Raw genomic sequence first — 20,656 nt, 5'->3', positions numbered from 1 at the left:
ACTACATTTCAACCAAAGATGTTATTGTGTCGTGAGAATTATAATATATGAAAGATTCACAGAGCAGAATCTACCAAGGCTCGTTTGTGAACGTGAACCTCTAAATTTCTGAGGTTCGCATACAGAACGCGAACCTGAACCTCACGTTCACACCATCCCTAATAGATAGCTTTATTGTTCAATTTACACGCTTAAGCATCCATATGTCACCAATTGTATCTTTCCGCTGATGAAGTGTAGAACGTTTGTCTTTCTGTTGAGTTCATCATGTCAAAATGCCACCAGATAGGAAGGAGTCGAAACTAACTCGGAGTGCTCTTTCAATCAAAATCCGCCCTGGCCCAGAACAGTGGTTCCCCACCGGTGGAAATTTCTCGCTAGGGCTGAATTTGTAATGTTTCAGAGGAAGCTATCTTTAGGATTGCAAAGACCTGTACGCATGGACTGATCACATTTTTTATGGTAGAAGTGTGAATCTAGCACTTTCAAATCGGTATTCGCTTTACGAGGTTGTTAGTTAGAATGTATATTGAAGGCTATTTCCTTTCGTAAAAATTTCACCCTCGGTGTTATTTAAAAGTTAGATCAGATGTGCTGAAATTTACCGTTCGTCGAGACGACTTTGTGCGGCTCGCGAGAACCTCTCGAGTCTCGACCAAATTGCTTCTAAGGTAGAAAAAGTCATTCCGAATCCATCATAAAGAATCCGTTGATAAAAGTGTTGATCCTTTTTTGAAGTCTACATCTGCCCGACCATGTAAAAACATGCCAAATTCGTCGATATATCTCAAAGTCATGGCAAGAGAACATCTACCCAATCGAGAAAAACATGCCGAATTTACCGCAATATTGCACAAGCGAAAGTGACGAATATATTTTCTTTTGATTTATGCATTTTCTAGGTAACAGTACATCGAATGTTAAATAATAATTGAGATGGCAGTGGCAAGCGTCACCTTACCAAAGTGTATATGCGGTCCGCATTCATAAATTTTTATTCATTTCTTATTCAAAAGATGCCTCCTCGAAAAAAAGACCTTTTTTAATTACCGGGCTGTTTTGTCTTACGGGAGATTCCGGCTCAAATATCGGCTGAAGGGGTTCATGGGGCGTAAAAGGTTGGGAGCCACTGCCCTAGAGCTAGAACTGAAAAAGTAATGTAAAATTGTGCAGTAGCCTATACAAGAATGGCCTGTACCAGGTAGTGTGTAAAGTAACAGAAGATAAGATAAAGAGTGCAAGGGATAGAAATGATGCGGCATATGTCGGTAGGCAAAATCGATGTGTCAAATTGTTGTACGTCAATCTCGAACGTAGACTCGTATTCATTCGGTAGAATCTGCTTCTGATTTGACTTGAATGAGGATACTAGACTTGGTCGACGACTATCTTTGCGTGATAAAGATATCGAGCTACATACGATTCCAAAGCAAGTTTTTTTAAAGCCTTCGTCGCGTCTAAAGCATACTTATTGACGATATGTCATCTCGCAAGCATGAAGATACCTTCACAACAACAGCTGATCCGCGCTGTGAAACGCCTACGGTATTTTGATTAGTCCGCGACGAACAGTTAACGGTATCTAGTTTGTACTATGTCTCATAAAATATTCGTAAATATTCTTTGATATAGCACGTTTTTCCAACCCAACTAAACGACATGTTTTTGGCCGAATCAAAATCGTGTCTGTCAGAAGAAGGTTTTTTGACATTAATTCCATTTCGCATATCGCATTCATTGATTGGATGACGCTCACTTGAGCTAAATGGTAAGTCCTCATCTCGTCACGGTCTGCAGATTACATCTACAAGAGACGCCGTATCGCGTGTTCAATTTCATAGCGGCAGCGAGTAGCATCGTGCCTTAGATACATCGCTACTTCAGTCGTCGCTCCGTCGAGCTAAAGACAGTGATTTCTTATTTTAATTTGACCACTAGTATATATGATGTTCCAAGGGACGAAACTCGAGATACCGTGAAGTTCATGAAGTGGATACTATATCAGGCGTACGTGTCTGTAGCCAGCTGCAGCGTATTGATACAAGTGTTCGCTGTTCATTGTTTGCAATCCAACAATCAACAAATGATGAGAACGCGCAGCCGGTATTGATCCAAATAGGAAGCTTTCTGACTGAACGGACTAAGCAAAATACAGTTTATCTTCGTATAGGTAGACTCCGAATCGGTAATAAGACAAATCATGGTGATATGAACGATTGCTGCAGATATTCGTATGCGTTAAGCAGAAAAATGATGTTAATGATGATAAGCGAAATATCGATGATCTCGGTCTATGTGCCTAGTCCATTCAGGTGTGCCACCAGTTGTAATACTATAGTTATTTTCAACTACCTTATATGGAGGTGAAGGTGTTTCAGTGCATACATGCTTGCCTTCAGAACATCGTGCTGTTCTACCAACAACTGTTCAATGTTCATCTTCAACACGAGGCTGTCATCCACTTTTATTTTGACACTATCTGATAGCTTATTTATAGTATGGTCATTTTTGCACGACGTGTATTTGTTACTTTCTGTTGGATCACATTGAGCGTTATGTCGGTCATTTTATGGTGTTGCTTTTTCTTATACGTGACGTTGAATGGATCATTCCCCATATACCACTGAAAGGTATATATTTTACCAAACGTTTTCGACTTACAGTATACCAACGCTTTGATTCACGGTACGCCGGTATGCCGTTTGAATGTAGTTATTAGCGCATCTCCGCCAAAAAGCCGTGCTATTATCCTCCGCGTTCGTTCGAATTATTCTGAAGAATGCGTCGCGGCAAGCGAGGTAATATAAATGACCTTTGAAGTAAAATTGAGATTGTGACTCAGTCCTTTCAGCGGGGTTGTAGCAATTTTCTCGAAAAAATCGGTGTTGCTTTTGTACCGTGACATGAATAAACTTCTTGTTGTGCGCTTCCATTCTATCTTCGTGAATCGGTCTAACGCCACTCTAACGGCGATGAATGCTTCGAGTTTTGTGAATATACAACACGATGTTTCCGACCAATTTGCAACATCAAGCGTGCGAATAGTACCGTTATCGTTACAGTGCATAAGTTACACGAAGCAACAACTTCATGGTATTAATTTGTTTATCAAATGCTTTTCGACTGACCCTCATTACCGAACGTTAGTAATACGGTGAATACCCAACTACAAGGTATTACTGCATAGTGTTCTGTGAACACTATGATTACTGACCTGACTTTCGCTATGGCGATGAGAGTCAGTCGAAAAGGTTTTAATGAATAGAGTAACAATATGAACTTATTGTTTCGTGTAATACCCTGTACCCCGAATCGCTTGTTTACATTACCCCATATTACAGTACTGACCTTCGCTACTGGTGGCAATCAGTCGAAAAGATTTTCGTGAATAAATCAACAATATGAAGTTATTGTTTCGTGTAATTCCTCAAGTTCTGTACCTCGAATCGCTTGTTTACAATGCATAATGAACACTGAACAGTAGTACGTCGTGTACGCCAGTAAACGTACTCACACTCGGTTGAATTCAGCTTCAAGATTGTGATACTGTAACCAAAAGGTGATTTCCTTTTGTTGCCGATATTTTTCTTTACTATTACGCATATCATATCACCACAATCGAAATGTGAAGCTACTATGGAGGATATGATTTCGATGCAGTAAGATACCGAGACTTTGATGATTTATACCATATGTGTATCATAGAGATGGAATACACGTCCCGAAGCGAAGTGTAGCAGTCATTCATCATAATTCATGAACAGAAAACAGTGATGTCTAGTAGCTCTCGTCTATATATCTGGGATAGGTGAAGTGCCTGTTCAAAACAAAATTGAGTTCATTTATGGCGAAAAATCTTCCTGTCGCTGTCGCATTATAAATACACAGTATCATCGAATATTGATATTTAGCGTAAAACTGACTGCGAAGCCAGAATGACAACTTATTAACGTTACCGATTGAATATTTGTAAGGGATAACAAAATTTCGACATGGTCGACTAAGGATCCATAGTTTGGTTACGTAACAAACGCAGGCGACGTTAATATGATCAAGTCTGCAATACGGGGATGCGGTACAGGACCATGTGATTACGCGCAACAAAAATGAACTTTCCCATTCTGTGTAAACTTTCTATTTTCATATCCATATTTTCTTTGCGCTTTTAAGTTTGAGATTTCAACTCCACTTACGCTCAAATAACATTCATAAATGGTAATATGTTGGTATGGCATCAGCCAACAGTGTTTTCCGACTACAAATGTGGTTTCATTGCTCACAGCACGCCGATTAGTCTTAATAAGTCATAGCGTATTAGCTATCAACAAATGGCATAGATATGCGTAAAATGATTGCCACCGAGAAAAAGTACTGCCAGGAATTCGTCATGTTCCGTGTCTGCAATCTTTCGTTACTTCGTCCGTCGCCGTTAATTTTGAGATCTCTGTCTCTATCAACGCACAATGTCCGACATGGCATCAACGCAGAATAGCCTGAGAAATATTGGGGAGATAATCATTATCTCATTATAATGATGGGATCTCCCAATTTAACGGACATGCAGGGATACGAGGCGTTTGAGAAACAGTTAGTAATGAACTTTGCAGCGAGTGAATATTGAAAGAGTTGAAAAACACACATCGAAACTTATCGTCAAGAGCTGCTAGTTGGCTATAGGACTGCCCTGCTTGATCAATGATCATGATCATTGATCATAATACAGAACAGTTGAACACTCGAATGTTCATTACAGGGTGTCTTCCAATTGGAAGCTTATATCCATTGGGCTCGGTCAATATTTACTTTGGTGATAAATAACTCGTAGTTGTAGTGAGCGTATGTGTGGTAGCTTATCTCACCAAGCAATCGATTTTCCCCCGCCCGCCACGCAGAAATGGTCGTATTTTGTGCAATAAATGGCGGGTGCCTGATTTTCGAACAGGAACGTACCTGATTTTAGACGTGAGGATATGTGGCAGGGAAAGAATTTGTGACTTAGATAAACTTGGCTTACTGTACTGAAAGCATTTAACCCACGTTGGCGTTAAAAGACTCGCGGTCCTATTTCAAAGTTTTAACGTCTTGGCGTTATCGAGCGTGTCGTAACTGGAATGACCGCGTTTCGCCTTTTCTGCGGCCGTTAAATCAGGTTGTTCCTTTGAGAACGCGCTTATTAAAGGCTGTCACGACTGACATCAAATTGATGGGTATGGGAAAGTATGAAATCACTATTTCCATATGCCGTCTCTGTGCTATCATTCTTTGTGCTAATTTCGTATGATATCTGACTCGGTTGTGGTTTGAACAACGAAGCGCTCGGATAGTTCTATATTCGACCTTGTGATGATTTTATGTAAGATCGGATATTTCATTTTGTTTGCTAGCCGGCACAAACTGTTATCTCAATCCGACCACGCTAGCCCGCCCGTCGAACCCGATGGTTTTAGCAAACGATGTATTGTGGATATACTGGTAATCTTTATTAGTTATTGTCGTCGGTTGTTACGGTGTGCTGTGACAATGTACGGTGTATGCACCGGCTTTGTGGCGGACACCTCATAGCTATAGCAGGTTCGTGATTGAGTGATTTCACCACGAGATGACATAGTTGACTTAGTACTTAGGAGTAGACACCATAATCTAAATAGTGTGTACTTACGATCTCCTAGAGACGACTGCGCTGGGATGGCGCACGAGCATTACGTAGAAAAACAGATGAGGAAATGAAATAAGATGTTTAAATGTGGTGTACCCACCCAAAAAAGATGCTTAGTCAGGTATAGTTTTACCACCCGGGAATTGAAAAGTATCATAAGCTGGATCTTCGACGCGATATTGTACTCGAGTCATTTGCGGGCGCTGGCCGATCGTCGGTTACTCGAGGGTAAAAAGAGTATATTCACTTCAGGTTTCACGTAACGAATAGGTTTTGAAATATTCATGCTGTCTGCTTGGAATGCACGTTGAGGTTGAAAAGCTCACTTTTAAGGGCCGGTTTAATTTTGAGTCACATCCTATTAAAACAATGGTGTATTTCCCTCACTGCATGCGTCAATATACTGCTACAACCCCGTACACGTCAGCGCTGGTCATTTCTAGGCCAGAACCTGACGTTTTTTTCTAGATACCGACAGGCACCAGGCACGCGATTGGTGCATGACTTGTTATGACGTCCACTTTCAGTCCGTATCATCGCGATTTACATGAGTAATTTATTCGTGAATTTTTCGGTTGAAGGAGCTCCACGCTGGTCCAAAGTGCTATAATAACATAAATTGTACAGAAATGCTTTGCAGTATATTCGCATTTTCCCTTATGGAGCTCTACACTCAGGCTACGCTACAGACACTGATACTTTAGGACTATCTGGTACGATACTATTTTTATCCGTCTCACATAAACATAATAACACCGTAAAGTATTTTTATTGGCAGGTGCGGTCGTTCTGTGTACTTATACGGAGAGAATAATATCTATCTTTTCGCAAACAGACTTTTTCCTAAATTGCTCTAAAGCCAGCAGTTGATCTTAGGAATATACCTCTCGAACGAGCGAACCGATTTAAAGAAGGGAAATACGCGCGGGCGGACGACGAAAAAGTCGGCAGATCGACGATGGCACTCGACAAAAAAAATTCTAGATACAAGCGGAGGCAGAGGGACAAGAATCGCTATCTCAGCATGGTCAGCATTCTGAGCATGAATAGCATGAACGCCGATGCAAACTGGAAGATGAGGTGAGTTTTGGTGATTATCACGTTGTCGGTGCACGGCACACCGTCCCGGTGATCTACGACATCTACGTACAACGTAAATGCGTTGACAATGCGTCACAATGCGAAGCTGCGGCACCTATGCTACGTCACAGTTTCGTAGGATGTCGGTTGCACATAGTCATGAATGAAGCCTTGTTTTTCGCGACTGGTCTAGTGTATGATGACTATGTCTGTTGTCATGTATGTTTTGTTGCTTGAACATATGCTACGTCACCACAGATGCTCATTGTGCGGGGCGGTGGGTTGAAGTGTATTATGCGTCAAGTGTCATCAAGCGATGATGTGTAACAATCGTGTATATCTTATGACAAAAACCGCTATTAACTGGGATATCTGGCAGATTAGATCGGATTTCGCTAGAGAGTTCGGACAAGTAGATCGTGGCGTTGCAGTTTGACGCTTGTGTAGAACGCATTGTAGTTGTGAGATTATAAATTTATATTTAAGACTAAAAATTCGTGCAGTGCACTTTCGGGGATGTAGCAATATGCATACGGCAGTTTAGCATGGTAACATTTCTATTAGAACGGTAACTTTTTCTACGTATCTGTTGGAATATGATGCCGCATACGGACAAGGGTGCTTCGAAAATTCGTCGTCGCTAAATTTACAGTACGGTTCACAAATACATTGGCGAATCTGCAATGTGACACCGGTAATCCACGCCGATATGTCTGATACCGTTTATTGACCAACTGCTGCAATGTGCAGATTACTCTTGCAGAATTACATAACGTGCCCGGGTTTGCTTGTATAATATAATGATGACCTTGCGATAGTAATTTCGATCACTAAGAAACACAAAATGGTATATCTTCGTGACTTCGTCGCATAACTTCAAACAATGTACTATCACGCTCCGTGACCCAAACGCGAGAGGCTTTTGAAACATATCTGCCATAATCTATGCAAATCTTTAAATCTCCGTTCGCTTTTCGCGGTAGACGTTTGACATTCTTTCAACCTGACTGCGCGGATCTATAATGTCAATAAAACTCTGTGGTGTGAAGATCTGCATATCTGTCCCCATCTCCTGTTAACAGCTTAAACCACGTCTCCTTATTGTGATCGCATTATGGATATATGAAAACACCATTTCGGCTATTGAATATAATTCTATTTCCTTGCGATCAATATAAGAATTTCGATCTTCGTATTCGTTTCGAAGTGATCTGTGAATGGACGCTTTGTATCAGAAAAAAATATAAAAAATATATACATAGTAGTAAATCCTTCAGTAACGTTGAATATGCGGTTTAGTGTTTCAGGTAGCAGGCCAGCACCAAACAGCTCATATATAGGCAACTCAAAAATGCTTGGACACGGCGGCTCCTCTAACCTGCATGGTAACACATGTTATATATTTATATCATTACAATTGTCATGATCATGAGTAAAGAACACTGAAGACGTTCTTTCAACTCTCATGTTTTATGATTGCGAACTAAACTAAACTATAAAATAGGTATCAGTAAATCAAATATTTACGTTTTTAGCACTTCGATTACCGATATTCTACTTATGAAGTTCAGTCTTAATCGAAAAATCGCTTCCTTCTGGTTACGATGATAGCCGACGACTACGAAGATCTCCAGTCCAAGTAATCCATCAATTAGTTGCGTTACCTGTTGATGTATAGACGACTTTAACGCATTTGCATCAATTTTCGCGATCGCCACAAACTACAGGAATATAATCGAGTAATTTCCTCACCGTTATGACCCGGGTTATCGTGAAAGCAATCGCCTGTAGATTATTTGTAATGCTGCGCGCCTTGGTTTCCGTGAATCTAAGCGGCTTAGCGCCATCTTCGATCTTGATTTTGGCATAGGACGGGATGCGTTGTAGTGACGCACTTGCTTCCGGAAGACCATATCCCTATGGGGTTGAAAAGTTTGACGGATGAAATTACTGTACAAATGAGTTTTATCCAATTAACGGTATCCTATTACTGTCAAGCACATGTAGTTTGTGTTGTATCATATATAGACACTGTTTGTCAACTGTGTACTGGGTAGCAATCGCATTGCTGGTCCGTGAATAGAGTCTGAACTGCAGCATATTATGCCACGTTTCCTATCGAGAAAACACCCCGAAAAGTGGAATTGTTAGTACGATTTCGAGCAAAAAGATCGAACTGTCCAGTGTCCGTTAACCCTTCTTGTTGAATTCCTTGCGGTGAAAAGGCGCTTTCAGAGCAAATAGGTTTAATTACACGTTGTCTCCAAGTTAATGAAATCGCATCGTGTGACTGGTTGCCGTGAACTGCCATTCTTCCTGCGAAATGACTTCGAATTATGTATAGGTGTATTGGATATCGGAAAAGGTTTATTTCAGTTTCATGGAACAAAGCTAGTAGTTGCGGCCCCCGCAAAAACCAAGGACGAAAGTAAAGTGCTGTAAATTATGGTATATTTCTGTCTACAGGGTTCCCACGTTACGCGCAAGTCAGCTACCGGAAGATCTACTGGAAATATACGAAGAGGCGTTTTATCTCTTAGACCAGGATAACACGGGAGTCATAGGTCAGTTGCTTTGTTACGTCATACATTGTATACCGGTACGAGTGTTAAACCCGTGTTTAAATTATGTCGATTGGCCGGTAGTCATCCGATAAATCGGCATATTGACGCTTCTATTCTCTCGGTGAATTGGTTTTACGGCTATAGCGATGTCAAATGTCACAAATTTGACGAGCAATATCCAATAACGATTGTACGACGGAATGGGTTATGACAAATCAGTCGGACTCGTAGCTCGTAAGTCATAATGAGCCTGAGCCTAATTAAAGTTGAACTTATTTGACTCGCCGCTACTTGCAAACTGAACCTGAAACCTGATTCTTGTGGGATTAGAGTCATTTTCAATCACTTTAAGTTTCAAGTGCACCTCGCATTCGTGGATTTAGCGTTCAGCTGCGCATGTCGTTTTTATGCGATAGCGGTTGAACTTGATTAGAAAAATAAAAAGTATATTTGGGTCAACCATGTTTGCCTTGACTGCACCGTCGCATACGTATACGATTACGTAAAAATCTGAACACAGGAAAATTGTTGAACAGCTTCTAGCAGTCCTCTTAATTATATACTGTGTTGATATGTGCAAAGTCATCTGCTCCATGTTTGTCGCTTGTAAACGCCTGAAGTGCCTGTCCTCTATAAACCATTACAGTGTTTCAACAGCCTTATTTTGCGGTTGCCAGTGGAACCAATTATATCATCAATACCAATATACCTCTACACTACTACAGTCTACATCTCTACCAGACTGTTGCTGGCATAAAATCATGGTCTAGCTACATTCTCGTGCGCATCCTATTGCAGTAGAATAATTATCTCGCATGTAATAACTCGTAGATGCGAAACATCACCAACCATTTCTGCGACTTACGCATACGCGAGAATGCTTGTCACATACAGTAATACATCGGATAATCTCGAATAATTACTGTGGAAAATGGATTTCCGTGGTCAGAAGTGCATTTACGTGCCTACCTACACAGTGTCCATCGTCACTACTCTAGTATTGATCTCTATAGGCGTTCAACGCTGACCTTGTTGAAATGCAATAGGTCAGTAGATGACAGTAATCCATCAAAAACTCGTTTTGTTCACTTTTCGGTCGTTGCAATGTCTACATTCGGTCTATATATCATCCCGTTCAATGGTAACATAATTGAAAGCAAAGCACACCGATTCGAAAATAACTGTTTGTTGTGAAAATTTCGCCGCGTGACTTTTCGACATTTACGTGACTTACGCGAGTCTACCGAACGAATAACTTCACGTTTGTCCGAGTAATGAACACTCCGGGGAGTCTAGGGAGGTGCTGGAAGATAATTTAATTGGGTAGGCACGTTCGGCGTTCTTTTTCCCAGTACAGCACGAAACAGTGCTTGAACGGAGTCCATCCGTAAGACTGTCACCAGATCATCAGATACACTTTATGTTTATAATTATTTTGCCGTGATAAGTTATCACACGGCTACCATCTCACCGGTCAAATTCCATTTTAAAGCCTGTAGAACGAGATCTAACGGTGTATCGTTTAGCGTTGTCGGTGGTCTGAAACAGTATAGCTGTATCGTGACAGTATGAAAAATTGCTGGTTTAAAAATGCAATATATTCCGGAGATAGCGCGCTAACTTCTTACCTCAAGCCTTATCTGTATACTCGTGAATTTTACCATGTATCGACGCCAACGCATCATAAAGTTTACAAGTGTAATTTATTGCAGGTAAAAAAGAAGTCGGCATCGTCATGCGAGCTATCGGTCAAGAACCTACCGACGAGGAAATTAACAATCTCGTGAAGGAAGTGGATAAAGCCGAGACCGGCCGGCTGAGCTTTAACGACTTTCTCGCGCTTCTGGCGCATATATGTCAGGTAAATTACGAACGGCGACGAAATTATGATGTAGCGGCCGCCATTTTCGCGTCACGATTTGTCTGTTTGGATATGGAGCGGAGTGCTCATATGTTGGGGATTGCCGCTGTCGGAAATTCTTGTCCCGGTACACGATGCTGTCTCCCGAAGGCATGAACTAAATTTTGGCCTTGAAATGTTGGAAAACTGGAAATGGAACTTCACTTTCGTGTAATTAATTGAAGTGATCAGGTGAATAAATCTAATCATTGCGTCGAGAGTTGCACAAAATACCATCCCACTAATGTGTTGCAACATACTTTGTGGACTGCAGTATTTGTTGACCATTTTACTTTCGGGTTGTCGATATTGCGATATCAAGACCACAACTATACCATCACTGATCGACATCAATGCTCGATACAGCTTCCTCTGAGACATTAAGGGTTGTGTGCGATAGTACAAACGACGTAAGAGGCACAGCCACAGACACACATCCAATGTATAGTATATTGAACTGACAGCTTTGGATGTACGTATCAACATATAACAACTCAACAATACAACATATCATAACACGTCATCCGATTCATGTGTCGAGGGGCTACACGCATGCTTATAAAACCGCATTCCTTAAAAGTAGTGATCATCCCGCGGCTTTGACGCAATGCGTTGTCATATTTATGGTAGATAATAGACCATTGGTTCTCGACCTTTTTGTCTTCGCCGACCCGTTTTTGACCGTCACGGATGCCCGCGGACCCTCACAAGTTTTAGTTCAAATCTAGCTCAATGATCGTGCAACCGTCGTCTGCCATGTTCAAATATTAATGGTAGGGTAGTGGTAAACAGCAGCGAGATGACTTTTTTGGAAATAGCATTATACTATATACGTAGAAATTTTGCATACTTGTATTTTTTCGAAGCGAATTCTGCAGCTGCGTCACAGGAGAAAATGGATTCCATGGCGAGGTTATAAATCTCTTTATTGGAAGACATTGAGAAAATAAAACTATACAGGAATTTCAATTTCAACGACTGTTCAATAATTTTCTGAGACTGACAACTTCAAATCCAAAATATTTAGCATTTCTAATTCACTCTGATTGACCTTATTCCTAATACAACTTTTATATTTTTTCACAAACCACAACCATCAGTAAGATATTGGTACTTTGGCAATTGAAATGAGTTTGCACAGTGGGATATTGCATCTCAGACGGCAATTTGGTTGGTGTGAGACCTGAATTTCAGTAGTTAAGAACGAAACTGCCCCGTGATTTTCCATATTTGAAAAATTACAAACAAGGTTATCAGTATCACTCATTTTGCAAATTTAAAGGTTTTGTGGACACCCTGAAAATGCTTCGTGGTTGAGAACCACTGCACTAGACACATTATAGTATTTCTGATCAAGTTGTATTGGCAATTTTTATTTGTGGCCAAATGAAAGGTAGTAGGTACCTACCTATTACAGATCCACTCCGTGTGTTTGGCGTCATAATGACAATTACTCGAAGATTTGTGATCGAATAACCTAGGTACTCGATTTTACCTAAACCTACCGTAATATTTAGCTTAAACTGTATCCATTTCGTAGAAAATGGCGATCTGCAACCGCTACCACGACGGCTATTCGTAATTGAGGCGACCTGTCTGTTAGGCCATCGCTCGATCCCACTTCAAAGTGGCGTTTACGAAGACGAATAATCACACGTGCGGCTTGCCGCACTTGGAAACAATTTAGAATGACGGATGTGCCGTCAGCGTCCCGCGTTACATTCGAGTGACGCGGTGTCCATGTATGGAATTGAAGGTGGACAACATTCTCTTGCATTTCAGGAAGAAGAACCGGAAGAAGAATGGGAACGCGTATTCAACCAGTTTGATCACAATAGTAAGTGCGGTATTCGTGTTACCTTGCTCGGGCAATATTTATGTGCTTGCAAGTACGATGGACATGAAATCGTTTCTGCAGGCGAAGTCCCGTTAAAACGATTGACTTTACTTTTGCTGTTCGGTTAGTCTTGAAAGAACTGCGACTTTGTTGTTTGCTAGCCTCTATCACGCTTCCAAATATTGCAAAGTTGTACTATCAAAATTTTTTCTTTCACGTAGAACTGGTCTTTGACCAGTTAAGCACTTTGGTACAACACTTACAGCATTGTGACGTATGCTAGCTAAAGTTGTCCACGAACTCTATATTACGACACGCACGACGTAAAAAATACGCTCCAAATTTCTAAATTAATCAAATGATGTTTCATTTCTCTAATTAATGGACAAGCATCGAACTTCTTGCTTTTGCAAGGAGACATATATTTCTGATATATTTGGCGGGCCGACTGGAATATGCTTTGTATGGGAACTGTCATCGGGTTTTAACCCGTGTATTAGTCCCGTTGATCTACAGATTTATCAATGCATGATAGCGGCATTGTCGATACGAGCGGGCATTAATGCATTCACACTCTTTGAACCTAGCTGTCATGGTTCGCGCGAACCCGCGAAAGCGTGCCGAAAAGCATCGCAAATAGTATACAATGTCCTTTCGTGGTTAGATATGGAATGGATGTATAACAACGGACCAGTACTTTTCGCTATTGCATTCCGTAGCAATGATTTATCAAACGGGTGCCGAGACGTGAATATTGAAAGTTGTCTCAGACAACTTCAATATTGGATGGTCTAATTTTATCCCTGTAATTCGTATCTTGGATCGGGGTATCTCTTCCCGATATCGTTCACGATGTCTCACATATTTGAATAGTGATATATACCGTTGGGCTGCGGTGTCCGAACGAATGCGTTGCAGCATCCACATTATTGAGTTGTTATCGAGTCGAAGTGTAAATCAATTTGCACTTATTCGGAGTAAAGTTTGATAACCGAATTCGATATTTTTGACCCTCAACGAATTTTCTACGCAAAAATACAGGCTGAATAGAAACAGACGTCTCGTATACAGGACTCGTATACCGTACGTCAGATTGACATTGCAAATCGCGTGTGACGTTGTTTGCATGAGCGATTCATACTCATAAACTGTGACTGATCGAGAAATTTTGCGTCGGCTTGACAGTATCTTGGCGTGTATGCGACGCTCAAGGGAGAAACGATCAATACAAAATTTACATCACAAAGCAAACAACGTATATTGTATGTGGGAGTGGGCCGCTCCTATACACTTCATATTCATACGTCTGGTTTCGTGACGCTGATTTCATGATTGTCATGATGTCATGTGACATAATATTGTATCTGGGAGTCTGGTACGTGACATTCGTCCCGAATCCGACAAGCCGCCCCAAATTCAGCAACATGACTGTGTCGTGGTTGTTGGTATTCCAACACCAACATATTCGTATATATTCCGTAATATTCCGTCGGTGTACAATGTATTTAAGAAATTGCGATTGCTTCAAAGTTTGCGCCATCGTATGCTTATAGTTATGTGAGGGACCATCAGCTTTGTGATATATTGAAAGGGCCCGTGACTTAATCGTTTGCAAATTTATATAGTCCATCCTTGTTGATCATATATTATAGTCGGCAACATCACGCATTGTAATCGTGGCAATGGTGATGCGTTCTCGATAAATTGGATCTGCCCTAAAGTTGTTCACTGTTCAATGTTGAGCTTCATTCGCCAGCTTTCGCGTGAGGAAAGCGGCGGTTTACATTTCGCAGTAAGCCTATAGTACCGCGTGTTGATAAAAGTGCATATGGAATTGAATTTGCTGAACTAAAATATCAGAAAATCACATTTCCACATAAGTTCAACTTTTGTACAGAGGACGGTTTCATTGACGAGTACGATCTGAGGAAGACGATGATCCAGCTTCGACTCAAGTTCACCGACACGGACGTTGAAGAGATGCTGAACGAATTCGCGCCGTTACGGGAAGGACCCCCGCGCATCGATTTCGAAGATTTCTTATCCATCCTAACATAACCTTTTTCTACTCGCGAATCGCGCTCACTTGACACTGTGTCAATACTCGATACCTATTTCCTCCGAACGATTAGATCTTGCGTAGAGTTTTGACAAAGCCATTATTTTCAGAATACGGGTGATGTGGTGAAAACATGGTGTGAATCGTTGCGATTTTGATAGCCATCACCCACGCGTAGCAATCGAGCTTATAAGTCCAACTATCGATGATTTGATCTGATCTATTCAAGCCAATTCTTCGTGGCGTATTTTATACAATAGGTGCACTGCGATGGTGCTCGGCGCAGCATGCCCATTCACACCCACCACCACCACATCTTGAATTTTGAGTAAAATACCAAACTAATTGGCAACGTATTCGTCCACTTGAGTACTTTCTCATAGCAAAGCCTGTGGCCACTTACGTTGATCTAAGCTTGAAGCTATTGTGACTCCTTGTACTGTGGCTTTCCGTTCAACCGCCTTGATGAGACCACACATTTAGTGGCTGTGTGGTAGCGTGACGTGGCTTCAAAATACGAAATATAATAACTGGAACTGATTAACTAACTTGATACTTTTGCAATCGACACAGCTTTGAGGTTTTGTGCTGTAGTGCGTCAGTGCTGGTGTGTACCAGTAAATTTTTCTAGTTTTTGTATTTATCGTATCTGCCGCAATGGTGACACTTGACTATATTGCAATAATATTACCTATAATGATGACCACTTGAAAGTTGCAGCTGCTTCATCGCTGACAGGAGACAGGATATGTAGACAGAGACTCGGATGGTACTTATCAATGAATAGGTTTGGCCTAAAAGCTGTACTACTATCGCTCTCTGCAAATGGAGGGGGCTTCTTCACCGTAGGGAATTTGCAAGCTCTTATGGAGCAAGATAAATTGGAATCTACGTTCGTTGTCACTTTATGTTCCGGACACCGGTATGATACTTCGTTCTCATCCCTTAGGGAAGCATGGAGAAAAACTGTGTCAGCAGTTCCGGTGTATACATCTTTGACAAGTGCTTTCACTGCGATGTTGATATTCATGTCTGGTTGCATTTTCAAAGATTCCTCGGGAATAAAAATATTTACAGTGGACCAGACAAAATATCCAAAATACGGTTGTTTTCGGAGAGACTTCATTGTCATCTCACCTTCGGCGTTTAGACGAGAAGTGACATGTTTGTTTTATGGTATTCGACTACAATGGTCATTTACACCAGGCCGATATTCTTCATTATTTTCCGTAACTGCCGACTTATAGCACGGCCCACCTCTAGGCTTTTTGTAAGACACTGCTTACGCGGATGAGGTGGCGAGGAGGAGCCTAGGTAAACCTCCAACACTTAGGTATCGAAATTCTGAAGTCGACCTCGGTCGGTCTCGAGCCCGCACCCATTGGTGTTGCAGCCGTGGATTATACCACTGCACTATCTCGCCGCCCAGGAGAAGTGACATGCTTTGTATTGTTCAAAACAAGCAGCCATGTAGTCACCGTACTCAATACAAGACACTTGGTGGCAATAATCGTACCATACAAATGCACCGATTGCACCCCTAATGGGCGGGCTGTCACACATGTAGGGGAGATGGGGTACCGATGAGACACTGGGATTGAAATGCTTGAAAAATTCTCAATGATAATCTCATGATTACACCCCGTGAATCGAAAGGTCATATTCTGACAACATTTGAGTTAATATTTATTCAACATTTCTAAGGTGGTGACTAAACACACCAAGTGAAGTTGGAACATCTGAGTTTTTGAGCGTATGCCTCAAAGGTCCCATGTCTTGTGCATTTGGACCAGCCCGGTGGGGGCCGATGATACGTTCGAGCAACAAATTTTAAATCTTTTTAAATATTTTCTGAAAAGGCAGATATCCAATCATACATCCGCGGTAGGTAGAGCTTGGATAAAAGCGTTGAGCCAGCAAAAGATCGGCTGAATATTTGAGGGGCCAGAGATCATTTAATTATTTTGCTCAATCGGTACCACATCCCCCTACTTACCGGATTCGAGCCTGTCCTCGTGAAATTACAAAAATCGTGGTAACTATAATCTTCTTCCATAACCAATATATTGTGTCGTCACAAAGTAGCAGCAAAATCTGTCGTTATTCGTAGTTGCGGCAATGTCACCATTGTGGCGGATACGGCATACCACGATGATGTACTACGGTAAAACGAAAACCGCCTTGGTCGTTGCAACGATCATGTTGATTTGTCAAGAAAGCATCGCCCTGCCGCGCAATAAAAGATCAGTGAAACGCACTCCCGAGAGCTCAACTCAAATCTTGGGAGGTAACGTTCTAGGAATGAGAGAGCGAAATACCGTAAAAGCCTCTGCGAAATCAAGACATCGCGAGAGAATGAAGAGAAGCGCCGCGGAAAGACGCGCGATCAAATCACTGTACGGCAGATCTGCGCAACTTCGAGCAGGGACCAGAAATCTGGGTTACGCTAAGTATAAAAACGTACCGACAAAAGTAGTAAGCCGTTTCGGAGGAAATGTCCCGGCTGATGTCGTGAACCGTTTCGACAGAATAGCGTATAGATCCAGGAACAAAGTTCACCAGGCAAGATCTAGCAACAATAGACTAGCCTCTATTGCGAGAGGTCGCGATTCAAGTCCCGGCGAGTTACCGCCAGTTAAATTCGGTCAATTCAACTACAACCACCTTATCAAAAAACCTTCTGCATGCGGCAAAGACCTTGACGGCGATTCCGACCTGGCGAACGAGCCGGAGAGTTCTGTGACAACACCAGGCCCTACGCCACCCCCTCCTCCCGACCCCAACATCCCACTGCTGTCGCGACACAAAGACCAGATACTTCTCAAACACAATGAATACAGGTCGAATATATTCCCGGAAGCGGCCGACATGAGAGTCATGTCCTGGGATGACGAATTGGAGTGGATATCTCAGAAATTCACCAACACTTGTTACTACCGTGACCTGGTAGAGCCTAGCGCCTTCCACCCGAACGGCTCGCAGGCTAAACGGCCCATAGATCTCAAGAGGCATTCCTACTACGCGACGGAAATCGGACACGCGTGGTTTACGTGGCCGGAGACGTACGACATTCCTGACGACTTCGCTTCTGCGGCGTTGCAGGCATGGAATTCGGAGGAGCAGTTTTTCAACCATGACACCATGGAATGCGACGCTCTGTGCGAGCATTATCTGCAGGTACATCAGCAATCAGCATTATCATACGAAAAGATTCGGCGTGACTGTAGGGCGTAGGCCTATTACCAGTCACGCGATGGTTAAGCGGGAATTTATGAAATTTCAATGCAAATACACCAACTCAAGACACACAATGTGCAATGCGATGTAAAGAACATATATGAATATATCCAAACGACTTGTGCGGTCAATCCAAGGATATCTGACTGTCTAGAATAGATAGCCCGTGCCCCTTTGTCAATCAATCTATAACATCGACCTGGGCCAACTGGTAAAAAACTATCCCTGGCAAAGTAGAGTAGTGGATGATTGCTTTTTTTGTTTTCGTTTTCATGCCTTCTCGCATTCTCAACGTTCAGTATATATTAATAACAAGGGAACTAAATTCGTGGTTTTCCTTTGGTTACTTGTGGTAATAGTCATAGCTTGATCTGCAGCATTCAACGTAACAAAACGAATAAGCAAATGTCCGACGTATCCGAGGAAACGGATGAGAATGATTCTTCAACTAAAAATTGATGGAATTGATCTTCCTGGATGTATAAATAGGTCATCAGATCGTTTAAAAATCGCAGAGCAATTTGTCATGGTTATAAAGCAGTTGTTCTTGAAGCGTGGCATGTCGCCACCTCATCTTCACACATAGAAAAGAATATGCATTTTTATTATTACTATGCTACGTTTTTACGGGCATGTAACTTTGGCTCCTGTGATGAAAAAAGCTTCCGACTACTGTCACAAACGGACGAAAAATAACAAACCAGGACTACATCTCTATGCTGCATTTTTGCGGTCGGCGGTCATCAGCATCAGAACATCCATTCCGTACCTATGATCTATTTCTATGTCTATTTGCTATATAACTGTTGAAGTGTTGAACCGACGACGATTTCGAGGGTTCTAACCATTCCGTATTGTGTACGTTGACAATATCGGGTGTAAATCGTCGGTAGGCTCATTCTACATGTGTTTTTCGAAAGTATTTACACAATTATGACATAATTATTCAACTTTTTCATATCACCCAGGTGGTGTGGGCGGAGACCTTTAAAATAGGTTGCAGCATGTCATGGTGTGACAAGCCCAGCATCAATGGCGTTGCGTGGCCGCAAACGCTCTTATTCGTATGCTCCTACACCCCGAGAGGCGGATTGGCTAACTTCATGGCTGCCAATCCCAGATACGAGTCTTTAGATCCGACAAGATTCATCGAGCCATACCGTAAAGGAGAACCATGCTCGTTATGCGTTTACGACCCAAGCAATCACGATCACGATATCGACGAAATGAGGTAGGTCGGGAATTGATCAACCAATCGTCAGATTAAAAATTTTTGTTATACTGAGTTTAACGCAGATATCATTGGAGAACTGCGTGATTACTGTATGTTACGTGGGTTATTGTATGTATTATGATGATGCTTCCCTGTAAAGTAGCAAGGTATGACGTCATGCCTTACCCAACTGTGCATGACCGCATCACTCGTGCTTGACCGCTTCATCTCATATATCATCTCTGGTTGATGGCACATGGAAGCCATAATAAATGTACAGCAAGAAACACTGTACAGGTCAACAGATGACAAATGTTGGAATAAATTATGCGCAAACGACTTCCGAGATGAACGACTTCCGTTTTCGGCGCCCGCGAAAACGACTGAGTTTCCTTGGATTAGAACGACAACAAAACTGACAACTACCACTTCCACCACAGTGGCTTCTGTACCAACTACATCTTCCCCAAGTAAGTGGCGCTGCAAATTGCATTCCTACGCCATCGTCGCTCTTGAGCACACACCGTTTTAGTTGAACCCGAAGCACCAGTCGAGGACGACGTCGAAATCTTTGTTCAAGACGACAGCCCAAATGAGCCGGGAAGCGCACTGGATGCCTCACCGAGAATTGCAGTCTTGTTCTGGAACGCCCTTATCGCTTCATATCTATTCTCGTGATATGTTAGGCTTCGCACTAGCGACAAGTTGAAACTGCGCTCATATCCGAGCGATGGTAATCAGAAGCTTCTGCAAGCCGTGTGTATCATTTATACTGATTGCTGCCGGCAAGTCAGTAATATCAGAATGTGTCTCCGCAATAAAAGTCGAGTTACAAGCTATATGTGGTTATCATACTTCTATGGTACTGATGTCATCCGTGATTAATCTCAATTCGCTTTGTCTCCTATTACCCCACGCATTAAGGCTGGTACAGGGTACACAACACAGGGAGCTGGACAGTGGACAAAGTACGTTGCACAGTTGGACACGAGATAAGGACAATAAGCGCTCTGTGTCTAGCCACTAAACTATATGGAGGTGTGTCTTAGATGCACTTCCTTCAATCTGCTCATAAATCTATAAATCATAAAAACTGCATTGCCTTACTCA

At 42.0% G+C, this 20,656-nt stretch overlaps 1 protein-coding gene across 2 annotated transcripts; it reads left to right on the top strand.

Moving 5' to 3' along the window:
• Nucleotides 1-6,416: 6,416 nt before the first annotated feature.
• Nucleotides 6,417-20,385, top strand: LOC145445605 (uncharacterized). Of its 2 annotated transcripts, none has more exons than XM_080323800.1 (8): nt 6,417-6,736; nt 9,203-9,300; nt 11,013-11,161; nt 12,983-13,037; nt 17,207-18,273; nt 19,302-19,564; nt 19,844-20,016; nt 20,079-20,385. In XM_080323800.1, the coding sequence occupies exons 1-8, from the start codon at nt 6,615-6,617 to the stop codon at nt 20,222-20,224; spliced, it is 2,073 nt and encodes a 690-aa protein (XP_080179926.1). In that variant the 5' UTR covers nt 6,417-6,614; the 3' UTR covers nt 20,225-20,385. The 2 variants fall into 2 exon arrangements, with proteins under 2 accessions (XP_080179926.1, XP_080179927.1); XM_080323801.1 differs by lacking the exon at nt 6,417-6,736 and adding an exon at nt 8,246-8,375.
• Nucleotides 20,386-20,656: the final 271 nt, after the last annotated feature.

Source organism: Botryllus schlosseri, chromosome 8, assembly GCF_051294905.1.
Source record: "Botryllus schlosseri isolate E-star chromosome 8, Bs_hap1, whole genome shotgun sequence".
Lineage (NCBI taxonomy): Eukaryota > Metazoa > Chordata > Ascidiacea > Stolidobranchia > Styelidae > Botryllus > Botryllus schlosseri.
The sequence above is the reverse complement of the archived record's forward strand: the minus strand, read 5'-3'. Positions and strand labels throughout refer to the sequence as shown.

Coding starts and splice junctions, on each gene's coding strand:
- LOC145445605 (XM_080323800.1), top strand. CDS start 6,615: ATGGCACTCGACAAAAAAAATTCTAGATACAAGCGGAGGCAGAGGGAC. Junction 11,162..12,982: donor TTCTGGCGCATATATGTCAG/GTAAATTACGAA, acceptor CTTGCATTTCAG/GAAGAAGAACCGGAAGAAGA. Junction 19,565..19,843: donor CACGATATCGACGAAATGAG/GTAGGTCGGGAA, acceptor AACACTGTACAG/GTCAACAGATGACAAATGTT.